Here is a 19,738-nt window from a genome sequence, read left to right on the forward strand (position 1 = left end):
CTGGGAAGTTTAAAACTTAGTTGGCCAGCAGATGTCCCCAGCATGGCCTAGTCTGGGAGTCGGAGACAGAGAAACCAACTGCAGTGGCCCCTCTCCTAACTAGGGACTCTGATTAGTCATGTGTTCTCTGCCAGCTGCAGAGCACTAATTAATTAGCCAAAGAGAACCATCTCTGATGTGCACTAAGGTTTTTATGTTCTGCCATCACCGCCACCAACCACAGCTTTAATTAAATCTGGGCTTGATTACCACAGTGTGGTGCTACAATCACTCTCCCCTGATGACTTTATTTTGGTTCCTGGAAGGATGGTGGTGGTGACGGTGTGTCAGGAGGAGAGGAGGATCTAAAGAAGCCTGAAGCATGGAATCTGTACACTGGCAATTTGAGGGTATGTGGTTGGGAGGGAGGAGGGATCAGCTGTAGGACTCATCGCCTGACCTCAAAAAACTCACAGTTTAATGGAGAGTTAAGACCTCCCACTGAGATGGCACAGGGCAGTGTGAGGTAAGGCCCCAAATGAGAGGTGCACACAAATATCCCAGCAACTGAGAGGGGGCAGAAGCTGTTTGGACTGGCGGGGAATCAGGGAGGCTTCGTGGAGAGGGAGGATCGAGAGGAATTGTCAAGGAAGAACGGGATTAGACAGACACAAAGCAGGGCAGAGTGTTTGGTGGAGAGAAGAGCGTGAATAAAAGTGTGGGGGGAACAATGAGAACCTACAACATCTTGAGACTGGGTGAACGTAGCTGGGGGCAAGGCAGAAGGGCAATTTCTGTCAGAAAAACAAAAATAAAAACCATGAGCAACACTTCAGAGTAATTGGTGGTTTGGGGCAAGTTAGGGAGGACCTAGAATGTCAAGCTAAGAAGCTGGGACCTCATTCAGCAAGGAGTAGGAAGTCTTTAAGTTTTTAAGTTGCTTGGTTGATCCAATTTTCTTATGAAGTTTACCAGACTCCTGAGGACGTGGCCCCGCCTCCCCCCTCAGGCGTGCCTCGAGATTCCATTCCTCACACTCTGCTCCAGCCAGAGTGTTAAATATTCTTCGTACTCTGTATTCCTGGCCAAGTCCTATTCCTTCAGTTCTCAGTTTTCACATTTGAGATCTCTATGAAGCCTTGAAGACACCGTCCTATTTCCCCCAAGCCTGGGCAGCTTAGCCCTTTCAAGAAGGCTCCCATAACCCTTTGGGCTTTCCCCATTAGAGCAACTATCGCTGTGTAATTCTTCCTTTGTCGGGATCCTCCGCTGGGCTGTGAATTCTTCTGAGGTTAGCAACACTAACTCGTTCACCAGGGTGTCTCTGAGAACCAGCACAGAGCCAGCAAAGTGAGGGTGGAGGGAGGAGGGGCTAGGGACAGAGGGACAGGGAGGAATCTCTCAGTTTTCTCTCAGTTCTTGGATAGGAGTTTCGGAAGGACAACTGAATATCACACGTGTCAACAGGTACAGGTTCGTAAAGGACACAAAATAAGCTCAGATCTCCTCAGCTCCCCTGTGAATAAAGCTAATCCCTGTCTCTCTCCAGGCACACCCAGGAATTATTTGAGGAACGGTGCGGCGGAGGGTTACTAGCCGGGACTATAAACAGTAACCCTCCGCTCGGGCTTTGTCATCCTGGTGGCGGCTCTTCGACCACCAGGGGGAGGAATCGTACTTCATCCCGAACTTCAGAAGGTTTCCCACAACGAAGAGGGGCCGTGTAGAACTCTGGGAATTGTAGTCTTGGGATCTTATGGGCACTCTTCGCGATGCACCTCGGGAATTATAGTTCTGGACAGAGGCGGGACATGCTTTTAAGTGCTAATGTGGCGTTCTGGAAACTACAATTACCAAGGGGCCACCAGCTCCTGGACAGTTTCTTGTTTCCGTCGAGTTGACCGTCTGGGCTGCTTCTGAGGGATCAACGTGACTCGGTAAGTCTGGAGAAAGCCTCTGTTCTGAACTGAGGTGTCTGCGGATTTTGTCACATTCCAGCCCTGTTTGGGGGCGCCTCGTCTCAATCCCAGGAGCTCCCCATTGTCTTTCACCTTTTCTGTTTCCTGTTGAGACACCTCCAGTATCCACCCGCACCCTTTACTCTCCCGCTGTCATCTTGCATTGTCACTCCTGGCGCCCCTGGAGCCCCACCGTGAGCTCTCGGCACACCCCTTCTGAAACCTGGGCTTCTTTATGTTCCGCACCTTCTATGTGCTTCACTCTTAGCCTCACTTTCCTGGTTTTCATGCTGATGGAACAAGGGTCACCATTCCTTCTTCCCAATCCACGGAGTTGCTCAGAACTGGAGTTCAGCAGAGCTGGATTTTATTATTGCAGCTCTGCAACTCCTTTGCTGTGTGACCTTGGGCAGATCACACCCCCTCTCTGGGACTCACTCTCTTCATCTATGAAGTGGAGATGACAGTTGCTCTCCGTCTTAGCTTGAGGCTATGTTCTGGAGCCAATAAGCTAATATGTGTGAAAGTACTTTGTAAACTGTAAAGCCTCCACAAGCGAGAGAGATTATTTTTACTGTAATTATTAATGCTCTGAAATACTCTCATCTTGGCTCCTTTTATAGCGCTGCCCCTCTGTTGCTCAAACCTGCCCCTTGAGTGCTTGGTGTCTCCATCCTCTAAGAACAGGATATTTCCTCACTTCCCCAGAGATCACAGACTAATGAGAGCTTTGTCTGAAAGGAAGCCCCAGAGAAGTGCTTATCTTGGACTATGTCCTGAAATAGCCAGGGATGAAAAGTCCACACAGCTGGCAGAAGGGTGGTCCCTGCTCACTGGAATCAGAAGGCCCGAGCAGGAGATGGACAGCTGCAATGTAAGCCCTCTCTGTTCCCTTTGGGCTCTTCTGGGCCTATATAAGGGCTTCCCTGGTGGCGATAAAGAATCTGCCTGCAATGCAGGAGACCTGGGACTGATTTTGAAATAGGTGTCTCAGACCTGATAAGACTGAAAGGAAAGAAACCATTTTGTCAAAGGATTTAATCCAGAAAACCACAAATCCCGCCCCCCCCCACCCCCGCAAAAGAAAAAAGCTTGGCTGCTGCTGCTAAGTCGCTTCAGTCCTATCCGACTCTGTGTGACCCCATAGACGGCAGCCCACCAGACTTCCCCACCCATGGGATTCTCCAGGCAAGAATACTGGAGTGGGTTGCCATTTCCTTCTCCAATGCATGAAAGTGAAAAGTGAAAGTGAAGTCACTCAGTCATGCCCGACTCTTAGCGACCCCATGGACTGCAGCCCACCAGGCTCCTCTGCCCATGGGATTTTCCAGGTAAGAGTACTGGAGTGGGGTGCCATTGCCTTCTCCGAAAAGCTTGGCTGGGTATAAAGAAAAAGAGACATAAAATTGTTAATTAATTCCTAACATTTTTATGAGCACTTAAAATATCCCAGACCCTAGGCAATATCACTTTTGTTACTAAATTTCACTTATGAAGTGTCCTCCTATCACTCACAAGGAACTTAGGCTAAGAGATCATGTAGCTAGTTATGGTTATTGTGCCTTCTATATGTTAGGTGTTTCATATACTTTCATTTAATCCTCATCAGCAATTTCATGAGTGACTGTTATTTCTGTCATGTGGAAACAGTATCAGAGGCTTAGAACTGAAGGAACTTGCTCAAGGTTAAACAGCCAGTTAAATGGTGGAGGTGGAATTCAGACTGTCACCAAAGCCTTTCTTTTCCCACTATACCATGTAGTCTAATTTTTAGATCAAAAAGACATCCATTAAAGAATTGAGAGGGTTTAAATCAAAGCCAAATAAAGGAAGCATTTATAGGGTCTCTCTGTGTGGGGAAAGCATGAGGATAGATGGTTTATCCTCCAAAGAAATGTAAAACACATTCTACCTCTGTAGCATATCTGAAGAGAAAAGGCATAAGTGTGTGAAAAATTAAATAGCATTCATTGGATCAATTGATTACTGAGACCAGTTCTATGCAAACCACTACATTAAGCCAGGAACTGGCAGGAACATGCTTCTAGGTGGCCATGGGGATTAAACCACATGATATCATAATCATTATCTTTTCATTAATATGAAAATGGTGGGCTAGAATACCATATCCACTCAGTAAATGTTTATTGTATGCCCATGTCTGAAAAAAAGAGAAATCCTGGGTACCATCCGGACCAGAGGTTCTCGAACCTTGGGGATCAGAAGGCTTGGGAAGCTTTATAAACTAATTGATCTCTGGCAATGGGGCTCTAAAAGCTTTGTTTTTGAAAAGTTTTCCAGGTGATTGTGAAATAATAGATTCAGGAACCTCTGATCTAGATTCTACTTGGACCACTTCTTGGAGGCAAGTCACTGATTGAAAACTGCTAGTTGTTGTTGAGTCGCTGAGTCGTGTCTGACTCTGTGCAACCCCATGGACTGAAACATGCCGGGCTTCCCTGTCCTTCACTATTTCCTGGAGTTTGCACAAACTCGTGTCCATTGATGCCATCCAACCATCTCATCCTCTGTCACCCCCTTCTCCTCCTGCCCTCAAATCTTTCCTAGCATCAGAGTCTTTTCCAATGAATCAGCTTTTTACATCAGGTGGCCAAAGTATTGGAGCTTCAGCATCAGTCCTTCCAATGGATATTCATTTAGGATTTCCTTTAGGATTGACTAGTTTTGATCTCCTTGCAGTCCAAGGGACTCTCAAGAGTCTTCTCCAGCTCCACAATTTGAAAGCATCAATTCTTTGGTGCTCAGCCTTTTTTATGGTCCAACTCTCACATCCGTACATGACTATCAGGAAAACCATAGCTTTTTTTTTTTTTTTTTAATTTCAGAGTTTTATTGTATTGCACTAAAGGAACAGCAGGATGGTTATACAATGTTCTCTCTCATTCGGTTTTGAAAATCTAAAGTACTTGCAAATTCTTAAGAATACCTTTACCACCAGATTAGAACATTTAGTAACCAATTTCTTAATAAGTAAAGTCTCACAAATTAAAACACATTTAAAATAGCTTTAAATGCATTCTTCACAAGTAAGTTAGCGTGTATTTTTATATCATGTTCACTTATGCTTAAGAATTAAAGCAAGTATATTACTCTGGTGGAAATATGGGGAAATCTCTCATTCATGCAATATACAGGGATAGTATTTCAAGCCCAAGGGGAAAAAAATCCCACTCTTATTTTTTTAATGCATCCATATATAATCACCTACATGATAGATAAGGAAAACCATGTAGTTTCCCACAGGTCAGATACATATTTTCAGTTCATCAGAAGCACCTCATATCTACAGCTAATTTATAATTAAATGGCATTTCAATAAAACCAAAATGAGCCCTACAAGTTCCTATAAACGAAAGCTTCCAATGGACTAAGGACAGTCAATAATTAATGCAGTCATTCAAGGGATTATGGCTGTTCCTTAAGGAGTGCAAGTTCAAACCTGTCAACACCAGAGGTATCATTTTATATTAATTTATACATAATTCCATTTAAATTCTTTATCCGAGTATAACATATGAAAACAGTCTTTCCACAAGCAAAAAATGTGGAAACATTTAAAAAATAAGGAGTCATTTTTAAAGTAACTGATCAGATTCCATAGGCTACTCTTGGAAACAGGATCTTGCTGGATAGAATCCCTTCGTTGGTGGCTTTTTGCATGCACTTAACTGGACCAATTCTTCTAAGCATTGTTCTAAGAGCTCACCAAAACATAGATCATGCCATATAGGTAGTAAAAAAATGCTAGAAGATAAAAAGCTAATTTGCACCATCCTTCTTTCTGACAATATGCTAGAATATCTGCATTCATGATGGTTGTAGGATCATAGAGTCCTGGTCCACTCATCACTGGTCTACTCATATACCTCCAAATATGATATGCCAAGAGGGGCATATTGAGACCCAGTGTGAGCCACTCTGCTGCACAGAGAAACATGACACAGAAGAAAGCATGGATGAGGTACTCTGGAAGGACAAGAGGATTCAGGGTATTACACTGGTCTATAGGATTCTTGTAGTCAGTCTTCAGCTCATCAAATGCTATAATGTGCCAAATGGCGAAAAAGATGAGCGCGGCGGTGAGCAGCAGCGCCAGCATATAGCAGAAGGCCGCGAACGTGAACGCCATGGCCGGGGGAAAGGGAGCAGCGCCGGTGCCAGCGGAGAAAGGCCGCAAAACCATAGCTTTGACTATGTGGACCTTTGTTGGCAAAGTGATGCCTTTGCTTTTTAATACACTATCTAGGTTTGTCATAGCTTTCTTCTGATGAGCAAGTGTCTTTTAATTCCATGACTACAGTCACCATCTGAAGTGATTTTGGAGCCCAAGAAAATAAAATTGGTCACGGTTTCCACTGCTAGAGTAGGTACTAATTCAAGAGCTGTCCTGAGGCAGCCTGTGATTGGTTATCAGGTGAGTGATGCGTACATACTCGAGTGGAGAAGAGGGAAGATTGGAAGGACTTGAGAAGCTTCAGAGTACCAGAGATTTCACTAGGCTTTGATGGGTGGGGCAGGTTTGGGTGGGTAGAGAGGCTTTTAGGTAGACATCACCTCAAATTGTTTAGATAAGGTGAACCAAAGTAGATAGAGACACCTGGACTGAGTTCCTTGGAGAATTCCTTGGCATTTATTAGATATGACACTGGATGCTCTGTGGATGTTTCTTAGGCAAAAATTTGTAAGTTAGACTGGATTTTCCCATCTCTCCATTCTACTTGGGCATCAGTCAATATGAGCCCAGAGAATGCAGATCCGTTTTCATGTTAGCCTCACTCAATTTAGTTGATGGCCTTCCCAGAAGCTTTCCAGGATTACCAGAGAGTTCTGCTGCCCTTCTGTTATAGGCATTTTCAAGTGCCCTTGTCCTGATTCCTGTCTCATGCAGTGTTCTGTTTTTGGATTAAGACTAGCATCTCTTCCTATAAGCTAATATCATTCTGGTCACCCAGTCCTGAAACCTGACTCACCTTTGGCTCTCCCTTCTTGCATAACTCCCCAAATCCACTTAGTTGCCCAAATCCTATTGCTTCTCCTTTTCACTCAATCAGCAAATATTAATAAAACTTCAGCTGCTTCATTGTCTCGCGGGCGACCTGTCCTGTGCCTCCTCCCCATCCCGCTGTGGGTCCTCTGCGCATCTGCCCTCAAGCAAAAAAGGTCAGGGTCTGAGACTAAGCACCACTCATCCAACTTCCCTTTGGCTAAATAGCCCACTGACTGCGTCAGGAGCTTAGCGTCTTTTTAAAAAGAATTCAGTTTTTAAATTTGCTTCAGAGAAACAAGATGAAGCAATTCTGTAGTAGAAAGAATACACTTATTGTCTTCCAAAGTGAAGTAGAATGGCATTAAGATTATTGCTTGTCTGGAGTTTTCCATCAGGCCAGACAATTGGAAGTTGGCAGTGAGGAGATCTGTGTGTAATAATAATTCTGGTAACCTTGAGCATTTCCCTTAACCCCTTAGGACCTTGATCGCTTCATCAGTAAAGTACATTTCTGTAGTGAGCTGCGTCGGGGTGGTGGTGCAGGGGACGACTGTGGGGAGAAGTGATCCCTAAGGTCTCCTCCTGTCCAGAGACCTTGTCTCTTCCATGTTTTGACTCGAACTACCGAATCCATCCCAGAGCATCGTAAAGAAAGCAGAATAATGCAATGACTGAAAATGTGGCCCAGGACTCAGTGGATCAGTTTAGATGCTTTTGGTTCAAGCAGTAGAAATCTAAACCAGTTGGTTTAAACAATAAAAAGGGATTTATTGGCTCTTGTAACTAGAGGTCTAGGGGTGGGCCAAGTTTCAGGTATAGTCTAATTCAGAGATTCTTAATGTCTTCACAAATAACTGCATTTCTCTACGATTCTCTCAGCTCTGCATCCTCCACGGGTACCTTCATTCACAAGGTAACAAAGTGGCTGCGACAGTTCAAGGCTTCACATCCACACCTCATGCTAGTTCAAAACAAGAAAGAACTTGTCCACACTCTACCATCAGACCAAAGTCCTAGGCTTTGCCCTGGTTGGCCCAATATGTGTCATGAGCCCACTCTTCATCCAGATACTGATGGGGATATGTAGGGCTGATAGGTCCAACTCTAGAGGTTAGAGAGGTGTCAACCCCACGCAGATCACAAGGGATCTCCGTCGGAGGGAAGGATCGGATGAATGTTAGGAGGTTGGACCACATTCTCTACTGTCACAGCCACGTTGCCCGTGATCAGATTCTGGCTCTGTTCACTGTTCTTGGGTAAATTGCCTCACTTTATTAAGTATCAGCTTCCTCATCTGTAAGATGAGCTAGCAATTCATATCCCAGGGAATTATTGTAAGGATTTCATTAAATAATAGGGCTTCAAGTGAAGCCTTGGTGTAGTTCCTGGCACAGAGTAAGCTGCTGCTACTGCTGCTGGCGGTGATGTAATTGAAGAGGGAGGAAGAGCAGTGGCATTAGTCCTGATTTAAAAAGTAACCTCGACTTCCCTGGTGGTCCAGAGGTTAAGACTCCATGCTCCCAATGCAGGGGCCTGGTCAGGGGAGCTACATCTCACAGGCTGCAGCTAAGACCCGGCACAGTCAAAAAAAAAAAAAAGACATCCTTGTTTTAAAAAAAGCAAACAAGAAGCAACTAAGTTATAGGGATGCTTTCTAGTCAGAGCATGCACGCCTGTCACGTGGAAGGCTCCTGTTTGATCTCCTGCTCACATTATACTCTAACCTATTTCTGGCCCTTTCTGCTCTTACATTATGACCTTTATAAAAATGCTCCCCTCTCCCCTGCCTCGAAAATCTTCCTCATATTTAAGACCCGAATAAGTGCCTTTTATAGTTTATAGTTTAGGTCAGTGATTTTGTATGTACGTCATTGTGTCTCCCCACTAGCAGGATCAGTGAGGGGTTAAGAGCTCAGGTCTGGATTAGACAGACCTGAGTTTGCCACCTAGAAGCAGTGTGACTTGGGGGAGTTATTCAACCTCTTCATACCCTAGTCTCCTCGGTTGTAAAACAGGGTCTTAATAGTACCTTCCTCAGATGGTTGTTGAGAGGATGAAATGACGCAGAGTATGTAAAAATCTTAGGTCAGTGCTGACACATAGTAAATAATAGATGTTAATGGCTGTGTTTGTTATTCTTAGCCTCCTGAGGACAAGGTCTGTGGCATGTTCTCTGCAGCAGTTGCTGCTGTGCTGGGCACATAGTCAGTGCTAAATGAACACTTGTTAGTGGGTTTTGAGGAGTATGGAGGCTCTGTTTCCTTTCCATGATCTTCTCCTCACCTCTCCACCAATAGCAACAGAAAAAGCAGCCCCCTAGACCTGGGTTTGATCCCTGGGTTGGGAAGATCCCCAGGAGGATCCCACTCCAGTATTCTTGCCTGGAGAATCCCCATGGACAGAGGAGCCTGGCACAGTCCATGGGACTGCAAAGAGTCGGACACGACTGAGCGACTAAGCACAGCACAGCAAACCTTAGTAAAGGCAGTGTAGCAAGGTGGATGATTGGAAGACTGGCTGCGTCACTGGCAGGGAGGAGGGGTGATAGGAGGCGTAGAGAGGGGTGGCTGATAAGAATAAGCAACAGGAAGCTGAGAGGAAACCAGCAAGAGGCTGTTCTGTGTTCCGCCCTCCAGCTGTCAAGTTCAGCCACTGCCCAAGTCTTCGTTCAGCTGGTGATGAGATGGGGGTCAACCAGTCCATGAGCTTTCCGCCTGTCACGGGACCCCACCTCGTAGGCTGTGGGGATGTGATGGAGGGTCAGAGCCTCCAGGTAAGTGTCTCCAGCGTGTCTCCTGCTTCTGTCACAAGTCTGATGATGTAATTACAGCTAGGGGAAACCTGAGTCAGAGCTGGTCTGGATTTGATTGTTGAGCACCCAGGTCTCTTTCCCCTGAACTTTTCTCCTCTTTTCAATTAGAAACATCTCAATAGACAAGAGATGATTCTTTTTCCCAACTTAGAGGAACTGGGGCCTCTAACGTCAAAGGTAGCTCTCTGATGTCTTGAGAGCAGGTGCCTGATCCTGGAAAGGTTTTGGATCTCGCCCTAATCTGAGTGTATTTGAGGAGGAGCAGTGGACTATGTGCCATTGACCTTTGACTCCCTGGCCCCACATTGGAAGACAGTCTCCTTTTTCTCCTCTTCTGCTCTCGTCTGTTCCGCCCTCCTACTTTAGTCCGGGACTTTCCCTCCTTCAGTTCCTAGGTCATTCTCTGCTGGCCCTTGAACTCTCCCTCTCCCTTGTGAGAGGCACATACCCCCATGTAGAGTGAATGTGCTGCTGCTACCTCCCAGGGGCCAGGCTCCAGGGTTGCCCAGGGTGCCACCAATGTCACCCCATTCAACAAGAGAGCTACTCCTTCCCTTCTGGGGCTCCTCCAGGCCTGGGCTTCCAGCCACATTGAAATCTTTTTTTGATAGCCCAAGCACTGGAAATATTTTAGTACCCTTCCAATGTAATTCAAAATACAGTTGGCTGTTTGAAATAATATAAGCCTTATGTGAATGCTGAACATAAAATTGCTTCTTTCTGGGTTTTCTGAGTGTAAAATTCAGGTATGTGAATTGAAGGTAAAGTTTCCCTGTTTTAGTACTTGGCTGGTACCCCCAAACAACTGCTGAACGTGTCTGTTGGGAAATGAAGCTATGCTTGGGCTTCTTGCTCAGAGCAGCTGCTGTCTTTTTTTCCTTACAGGGCAGCTTCTTTCGACTGTTCTACCCGTGCCAAGAGGCGAAGGAGACCTCAGAGCAGCCGCTGTGGATTCCCCGCTATGAGTACTTCGCTGGCCTGGCCGAATACCTGAAGTTTAATAAGCGCTGGGGGGGGTTACTGTTCAACCTGGCTGTGGGTAAGAGCTGGCCTCACCCCTGGGTGCTCTCCCAGCTGCTTAATTATGTCCCTTGGAGATCTCCAGGCAGACACAGTACCTTATAGTTTGTGTTGTCCAGCCCTTTTGTAGTGGGGCATCCGTTAGTCAGTGTGGTATGGAGAGTGGAGAGAATTACAAACAGGAGAGCTTTATTTATTTATTTTTTTGAAGAGCTTTAGTTAGAGTTAGACTGCCCTGGATTCGAATCCAGTCCTTATCATTTACTAGCTGTGGGGCTTGGGCCAGTTACTGAATGTGTCTGAACATCTACCTTTACAGGATTGTAAAGTCGGACGTGTATATACATTGTAATGTATATAAAAGACGCACTCTGGTGCTGTGCTTGGGATGTGGAATGTGTTCCATAGGTGGCAGCTATTACTCATGTATCCAGCATGCATTATTTCTGCTCTGTGTCAGCTATAGCTTAGATTAAAGAAGCACTCTTGACTGCCAAGGAGCATACCATCTCCTGCAGTTGCCCCTCTAGCTCCTCCCTCTTCTGGGTCAGATCACACTGAGTCATCCACTTCCCCCAAAGACCTCACCGTTAGGAACTCTACCGACTGCCTTAGCGTCTCAGGGATTTGCCCATAAGTTGTTCAGTACTCCCCCTTTGGCTTTCTTTTCCCACTTTCTGTTGGGTTCGTGCTCCCGAGGGGAGAAAAAGGGAAAGAGTAAATGACTGATTGTCCTGGGTTGCTCAGGTGAAAGGTGGGTCTCTTGAGAGGAGGGCCACCGGGTCCCCACCATGCTTGCGCTCAGGCTGCCCTGGGGATTAGTGTGGGGGCAGCCGGAGATTCTTACCCCATGTCTCTGCTAGGATCTTGTCGCCTGCCTGTTAGCTGGAATGGCCCCTTTAAAACAAAGGACTCTGGATACCCCTTGATCATCTTCTCTCATGGCATGGGAGCCTTCAGGTAAGAGCTGCGCTCCCCCAGATCTTGTCACATTCCTTGCCTGGTTGCAGCTGCTGACTCTCAGCGTGTTCTCAAAAGACAAGGAAACCCATATTTCCATCTGTCAGCTCTTATCTGTCATCCGCTTCATCCCAAAGCGCTGGGTCCACCTTCTTTAGAAGGCCTTCCCCAAGCCCCTTTCACCTGGTGGAGCCTTTCGGCAGCCTTCATATCATTCCCTTCTCATGTTCTAGCATTTATATAAATACTTGTTTTAGCCTTCTTCCTCTATAACAGCCCAGAAGTACTAGAAGGAGCTTGAGCATTATGTTCAGAGAGTCGATTATTCAACATGCATCAGGGACAGCAGTGATGAAGACAGACTCGCTCCCTGCTCCTGTGGAGCTTGCAGCCTCAGCTGTGAATCTCAGCCATACCACTGTGCTGTGTGAACTCAGGACCATGGTAGGCGTCTCTGAGCCTGTATTTCCTCATCTGTCAAACGGACTCGGATGAGGCACCGAGTAGGTGTGCACTTATGCCCATACTCCTCTCCATCTCTCTACGTGGAGCACTGTGGGGTGATGAACTGTAAGATCCCCTTCGTCATCAACTTCAGGGAATGCTGGCCTAAGTTTTACAAGTCAGTGAAATTGTGAAAGTGAAAGTCACTGCGTCGTTTCCGACTCTTTGCAACCCTATGGACTATATAGTCCATGGAATTCTCCAGGCCAGAATACCGGAGTGGATAGCCTTTCCCTTCTCCAGGGGATCTTCCCAACCCAGGGTTCGAACCCAAGTCTCCCACATTGTGGGTGGATTCTTTACCAGCTGAGCTACGAGGGAAGCCCAAGAATACTGGTGTGGGTAGCCTATCCCTTCTCCAGCGGATCTTTCCGACTCAGGAATTGAACCAGGGTCTCCTGCATTGCAGGCGGAATTGCAGGCGGATTCTTTCCCAACTGAGATCTCAGGGAAGCCCTTACGAGTTAATATCCATTCAGAATTCTCCCCATGAATTCTTATTTCTGCACCTTGGTGTGTTATGTAGTTATGTAGTTACGTATTCCTGTTTAAGCTTGTTAATATTCTCACTGTATGTTCATTCATCAACATGTAAGTTTGGTTTATGTCCAAGAGCGTTACACAAAGTCATCTATTTTTGCCTTTACACATCCCACTTCCACTGAAACGATTATCTACAGTGTAGCCAGGGAGGTCTGCTGCTGCTAAGTCACTTCAGTCGTGTCCGACTCTGTGTGACCCCATAGATGGCAGCCCACCAGGCTCCCCCGTCCCTGGGATTCTCCAGGCAAGAACATTGGAGTGGGTTGCCATAGGTCTATTTTATTTTATTATTATTATTTTTTGCTTTGGCGTCTTCCTGCTCTGAGGAACATCAGTAAGTTCTTTTATTCATTTAAAAAATTATTTATTTTTAATTGAAGGATAGTTGCTTTTGTTGGCTTTTGCCATACATCAACATGAGTCAGCCATAGGTATACAAACGTCCTCTCCCTCTTAAGCCTCCCTCCCACCTCCCTCCCTACCCCACCCCTCTAGGGTGCCGCAGCACGTGAGCTTTGGGTTCCTGTGTCATTCAGCAAATTCCCACTGGCTATCTCTTTTGCTTATGGTCATGTAAATGTTTCAGTGCTGCTTTCTCAAATCATCCCACCTCCTTCCCCAGCTGTGTCCAAAAGTCTGTTCTCTATGTCTGCATCTCCATAGCCACCCTGTAGATAGGTTCATCAGTACCATCCTTCTAGATTCCACATATATGTGTTACTGTACAATATTTGTCTTTCTCTTTCTGACTTACTTCACTTCGTATAATAGGCTCTAGGTTCATCTGTCTCGTTAGACCAACTCAGATGCATTCCTTTTTATATTTAGAAGCCCTTTGAACTTAATTCAGCTCTTGTCATGATCTTATCTGAAGGCAGGTACAGGGCAAAGTTTCCAGCCTAGTTCCTCGCGACTTGTCCACCTCCAGCTTTCCAGACAAACAGCCCTAAAGGTACTATGTTAGTTTCTGCCTCAGAGTTTTTGAGTTTTTTTCTTTGAAGATACTGGAGTTTTAAAATTTTTTTGTCTTTGAGACATGCTCTATTTTTTAAATTAGATTATAAAATTTTATTTAATAAAATAAATATTATAAAATATTTAATAAAATCAATTCAGTTCAGTCGCTCAGTTGTGTCCAACTCTTTGCGACCCCGTGAATTGCAGCACGCCAGGCCTCCCGGTCCATCACTAACTCCTGGAATTCACCCAGACTCAGGTCCATTGAATCAGTGATGCCATCCAGCCATCTCATCCTCGGTCGTCCCCTTCTCCTCCTGCCCCCAATCCCTCCCAGCATCAGTCTTTTCCAATGAGTCAGCTCTTCACATAAGGTGGCCAAAGTACTGGAGTTTCAGCTTTAGCATCATTCCTTCCAAAGAAATCCCAGGGCTGATCTCCTTCAGAATGGACTGGTTGGATCTCCTTGCAGTCCAAGGGACTCTCAAGAGTCTTCTCCAACACCACAGTTCAAAAGCATCAATTCTTTGGTGCTCAGCCTTCTTCACAGTCCAACTCTCACATCCATACATGACCACAGGAAAAACCATAGCCTTGACTAGACGGACCTTAGTTGGCAAAGTAATGTCTCTGCTTTTGAATATACTATCTAGGTTGGTCATAACTTTTCTTCCAAGGAGTAAGCATCTTTTAATTTCGTGGCTGCAGTCACCATCTGCAGTGATTTTGGAGCCCCCCAAAATAAAGTCTGACACTATTTCCACTGTTTCCCCGTCTATTTCCCATGAAGTAATGGGACCAGATGCCATGATCTTCGTTTTCTGAATGTTGAGCTTTAAGCCAACTTTTTCACTTTCCTCTTTCACTTTCATCAAGAGGCTTTTTAGTTCCTCTTCACTTTCTGCCATAAGGGTGTTGTCATCTGCATATCTGAGGTGATTGATATTTCTCCTGGCAATCTTGATTCCAGCTTGTGCTTCTTCCAGCCCAGCGTTTCTCATGATGTACTCTGCATATAAGTTCAATAAGCAGGGTGACAGTATACAGCCTTGACAGACTCCTTTTCCTATTTGGAACCAGTCTGTTTTTCCATGTCCAGTTCTAACTGTTGCTTCCTGACCTGCATACAGATTTCTCAAGAGGCAGGTCAGGTGGTCTGGTATGCCCATCTCTTTCAGAATTTTCCACAGTTTCTTGTGATCCACACAGTCAAAGGCTTTGGCATAGTCAATAAAGCAGAAATAGATGTTTTTCTGGAACTCTCTTGCTTTTTCCATGATCCAGTGGATGTTGGCCATTTGATCTCTGGTTCCTCTGCCTTTTCTAAAACCAGCTTGAACATGAGGGAGTTCACAGTTCAAGTATTGCTGAAGCCTGGCTTGGAGAATTTTGAGCATTACTTTACTAGCATGTGAGATGAATGCAATTGTGCAGTAGTTTGGGCATTCTTTGGCATTGCCTTTCTTTGGAATTGGAATGAAAACTGACCTTTTCCAGTCCTGTGGCCACTGCTGAGTTTTCCAAATTTGCTGGCATATTGAGTGCAGCACTTTCACAGCATCATCTTTCAGGATTTGAAACAGCGCAGCTGCAATTCCATCACCTCCACTAGCTTTGTTCATAGTGATGCTTTCTAAGGCCCACTTGACTTCACATTCCAGGATGTCTGGCTCTAGGTGAGTGATCACACCATCATGATTATCTGGGTCGTGAAGATCTTTTTTGTACAGTTCTTCTGTGTGTTCTTGCCACCTCTTCTTAATATCTTCTGCTTCTGTTAGGTCCAGACCATTTCTGTCCTTTATCGAGCCCATCTTTGCATGAAATGTTCCCTTGGAATCTCTAATTTTCTTGAAGAGATCTCTAGTCTTTCCCATTCTGTTCTTTTCCTCTATTTCTTTGCATTGATCGTTGAAGAAGGCTTTCTTATCTCTTCTTGCTATTCTCTGGAACTCTGCATTCAGATGCTTATATCTTTCCTTTTCTCCTTTGCTTTTCGCTTCTCTTCTTTTCACAGCTATTTCTAAGGCCTCCCCAGACAGCCATTTTGCTTTTTTGCATTTCTTTTCCATGGGAATGGTCTTGATCACTGTCTCCTGCACAATGTCACGAACCTCATTCCGTAGTTCATCAGGCACTCTATCTATCAGATCTAGGCCCTTAAATCTATTTCTCACTTCCACTCTATAATCATAAGGGATTTGATTTAGGTCATACCTGAATGGTCTAGCAGTTTTCCTTACTTTCGTCAATTTGAGTCTGAATTTGGCAATAAGGAATAGATACTACAAAATGAAATAAATTATAAATTTTTAATTAATTATAAAAATTCTATTTTTTCTATTAGAGTACAGTTGATTAACAATATAGCCTTAGTTTGAGGTGTATAGCAAAGCAATTCAATTATACAACAAAGCAGTTCAGTTGTACATAGACATGTATCTATTCTTTTTCAAATTCTTTTCTTATCTAGGTTGTTATTTAACATTGAGCAGCTTTCCCTGTGCTCTACAGCAGGTCCTTGTTGCTTACCCATTTTAGATATAGCAGTGTGTACATGTCAATCCCAAACTCCCTAACTGTCCCTTTCCCCCTGGTAACCATAACTTTGTTTTTGAAGTCTGTGAGTCTGTTTTGTAAATAAGTTCATTTTTTTTTTTTTTTGCTTTAAGATTCCACATATAATTAACAGTATTTCTTTGTCTTACTGAGAGGGTAACAGGCAGGAAGGCCGGGGCCTCCAAATGGAGGAAATAGGCAGCAAGTGTCAGACATTTCTTCTCTCTCTTAAGCGGCAGGAGGAAACAAGCTACAAGTGTTAGGTGTTTTTCCCCTTCTCTATAGAAATTTAACAAGAGGTATTGTTGTAGCCTCGCATTCTAGGAAACAAACTCACTCAGAAGGACAATGTAGTGGAGTGCAGTTTGTCACACCGGCGGGCCCAAGGCAGAGTCTCCTCTTAGCCAAGGACCCCGACCAGTTTTTGTGAAAACCTTATAGACCCTCAGTGTACTTGCTCAAACTCACCTCCCCGAATTCCCTGAAACTAGTCTGGACAAGGTAAAAGAGAGATAAGGTCAAAGTTAACTCATGATTCATGTGTCACAAGACTAGATAAACAATGGATATTTATCAGTAGGCCTGTGGTCATATCCCTATAAACATAATGGAATTTACCACTTTGTTCTGTTAGAGATAATTAACATATTTTTTAGGCAATGGAGAGTCCAAGTACAAGTCCTGAGGCTCTTTTATCCGGGGGTCTGGTTTTCCATTGGTATGCCATTCCTATAGACACCAGGCACAAAGTTCAGAGTCCGTTGGGAGGGCGACCATGTGTGTAACCTAATGTTCACAGCCTGGCCTAAGAGGGAGTCCAGCTCTGTGTTTCCTCCTTCAGCATCTTTTAAAATTCTGTGTTGCCATGAGGACACCTGGTCCCACCAGAACTTCAGTTCAGTTCAGTCACTCAGTCACGTCCAACTCTTTGTAACCCCATGGACTGCAGCATACCAGGCCTCCCTGTTCATCGCCGACTCCTGGAGTTTACTCAAACTCCTGTCCATGGAGTCAGTGATGCCATCCAACCTCTGTCATCCCCTTCTCCTCCTGCCCTCAATCTTTCCTAGCATCCGGGTCTTTTCTAATGAGTCAGTTCTTCGCATCAAGTGGCCAAAGTATTGGAGTTTCAGCTTCAGCATCAGTCCTTCCAATGAATATTCAGGACTGATCTCCTTTAGGATGGATTGGTTGGATCTCCTTGCAGTCCAAGGGACTCTCAAGAGTCTTCTCCAACACCACAGTTCAAAAGCATCAGGTCTTCAGCTCAGCTTTCTTTATAGTCCAACTCTCACAGAACTTAACTTTTCTCAAACCTTGAGCTAACCCATGCATTTTTCTTATGGAAATGTTTGTCTTAAGCTATGTTAATGAACTATGTATTTACTCTAGACTCTGTCTTCTAGTTGGTACCTCCGAAGACTCAGAGCTAGATTGTTTTACTCATGCAAATATTCTCTTAAGTTATGTTAATGAGGCTGTATTTGCTTGGAAACCTGCCTTTCTTCAAGATTCCTGTCAATAATGTTATGGCCCTGTGCGGATGTTATCTCAAAATGCATGTTGTGGGTGAGGGGCCTGATGCCATTCTCTGAGTTTTGAGACATTTCCTTTCTCTAATTAGCAGACTGCTAGTAGCTATAAAACTTCTGGCTAAAGACTAGCAGGGGGGCACTCTTTCTGCCCCTTTCTGATGTCTATGTCTGAAGCTTTCTCTATCTCTTTTATACTTTAATAAAACTTTATCACACAAAAGCTTTGAGCGATCAAGCCTCATCACTGGCCCTGGATTGAACTGTTCTCCGGAGGCCGAGAATCCTGGCGTCTTTCATGGCTCAGCAACAACCTTTCATTATTTCACTCAGTCCATCCATGATGCTGCAAATGTCTGCCCTAGGGTTTTCATCTGTGCTGTGCTCTGTGGCTGTTCCCTTTGCTTGGAATGTTTCCTGTTCGGTTCCTCTCTTCTTCTCCCCACCTTTAGTCTTTTGCCTGGCTAGTTCCAAATTACCTTCAGGGTCTTAGTTTGGGTGTCACCTTCCTAGGGACACCCATCCTGACATGCTTTCATAAGACAATCTGTACTTCTCAGTACTTAACATCAGTTCAGTTCAGTTCAGTTGCTCAGTTGTGTCCGACTCTTTGCGACCCCATGAATTGCAGTACGCCAGGCCTCCCTGTCCATCACCAACTCCCGGAGTTCACTCAAACTCACATCCATCGAGTCAGTGATGCCATCCAGCCATCTCATCCTCGGTCATCCCCTTCTCCTCCTGCCCCCAATCCCTCCCAGCATCAGAGTCTTTTCCAATGAGTCAACTCTTCGCATGAGGTGGCCAAAGTACTGGAGTTTCAGCTTCAGCATCATTGCTTCCAAAGAAATCCCAGGGCTGATCTCCTTCAGAATGGACTGGTTGGATCTCCTTGCAGTCCAAGGGACTCTCAAGAGTCTTCTCCAACACCACAGTCAAAAGCATCAATTATTTGGTGCTCAGCTTTCTTCACAGTCCAATTCGCATCCATACATGACCACTGGACAAACCATAGCCTTGACTAGACGGACCTTAGTTGGTAAAGTAATGTCTCTGCTTTTCAATATGCTATCTAGGTTGGTCATAACTTTTCTTCCAAGGAGTAAGCATCTTTTAATTTCATGGCTGCAATCACCATCTGCAGTGATTTTGGAGCCCAAAAAAATAAAGTTAGCCACTGTTTCCACTGTTTCCCCATCTATTTGCCATGAAGTGATGGGACCAGATGCCATGATCTTCGTTTTCTGAATGTTGAGCTTTAAGCCAAGTTTTTCACTTTCCTCTTTCACTTTCATCAAGAGGCTTTTTAGTTCCTCTTCACTTTCTGCTATAAGGGTGGTGTCATCTGCATATCTGAGGTGATTGATACTTCTGGCAATCTTGATCCCAGCTTCTGCTTCTTCCAGCCCATCATTTCTCATGATGTACTCTGCATATAAGTTAAATAAGCAGGGAGACAATATACATAATTGTAATGAATTAATTATTTATGTGACTATTCTTTAACGTATGTGTTTATCACTAGATTGTAAGCTCCATGAAGGCAGAGACGATGTCTGTCTTCTATCTTTCCCGATGTCTAGGGCAGTACCTGGAAAACAGTAGTTTCCTGATAAATATTTATGTTTTGTTAGGTTCCATACATTCAGCAGATTTCTGTTGAGCACCTGCTCTGTGCCAGTTTCTTGGCATGAAAAAAAGGTGGGACATATAGAAATAGAACAAATCGAGGAATTTTCATCCACTAGAGGAGACTGCATCTAGATGCACATAATTATAGTCCATGGCAGGAAGTGGAGAGCAGATGTAGAGACAAGGCTAGAAGGACAGCAAGATGGTTTTCAATGTTGCTTTCTTATTCAGTAAATTTAGTACCTGCCATGTGCGAGGGCCTATGCTGTGGCTG

General features: G+C 44.7%; 2 protein-coding genes across 3 annotated transcripts in view; one reads left to right on the forward strand and one right to left on the reverse strand.

Moving 5' to 3' along the window:
• Positions 1 to 1,528: 1,528 nt before the first annotated feature.
• The window catches only part of PAFAH2 (platelet activating factor acetylhydrolase 2), a 40,732-nt gene continuing 22,522 nt past the window's right edge, over positions 1,529 to 19,738 (forward strand). Inside the window, exons 1-5 of one of the 2 annotated variants that reach the window (XM_069574991.1) lie at positions 1,853 to 1,916; positions 3,085 to 3,268; positions 9,582 to 9,718; positions 10,643 to 10,796; positions 11,641 to 11,737. In XM_069574991.1, coding sequence (XP_069431092.1) covers positions 9,629 to 9,718; positions 10,643 to 10,796; positions 11,641 to 11,737 — 341 coding nt within the window. In that variant the 5' untranslated portion in view covers positions 1,853 to 1,916; positions 3,085 to 3,268; positions 9,582 to 9,628. Of the gene's footprint in view, positions 1,917 to 3,084; positions 3,269 to 9,581; positions 9,719 to 10,642; positions 10,797 to 11,640; positions 11,738 to 19,738 lie in introns of both variants that reach the window. The other variant, XM_069574990.1, reaches the window with a different exon arrangement.
• On the reverse strand, positions 4,759 to 6,127 carry LOC138433029 (protein cornichon homolog 1). Its single transcript, XM_069574993.1, has one exon. It carries the CDS (start codon positions 6,085 to 6,087, stop codon positions 5,653 to 5,655), a length of 435 nt encoding a protein of 144 aa, XP_069431094.1. The 5' UTR covers positions 6,088 to 6,127; the 3' UTR covers positions 4,759 to 5,652.

This window comes from Ovis canadensis, chromosome 2 (genome assembly GCF_042477335.2).
Source record: "Ovis canadensis isolate MfBH-ARS-UI-01 breed Bighorn chromosome 2, ARS-UI_OviCan_v2, whole genome shotgun sequence".
NCBI classification, from domain to species: domain Eukaryota; kingdom Metazoa; phylum Chordata; class Mammalia; order Artiodactyla; family Bovidae; genus Ovis; species Ovis canadensis.

Excerpts from the sequence above, each read along its gene's own strand:
- LOC138433029 (XM_069574993.1), bottom strand. The coding sequence starts at position 6,087 with ATGGCGTTCACGTTCGCGGCCTTCTGCTATATGCTGGCGCTGCTGCTC.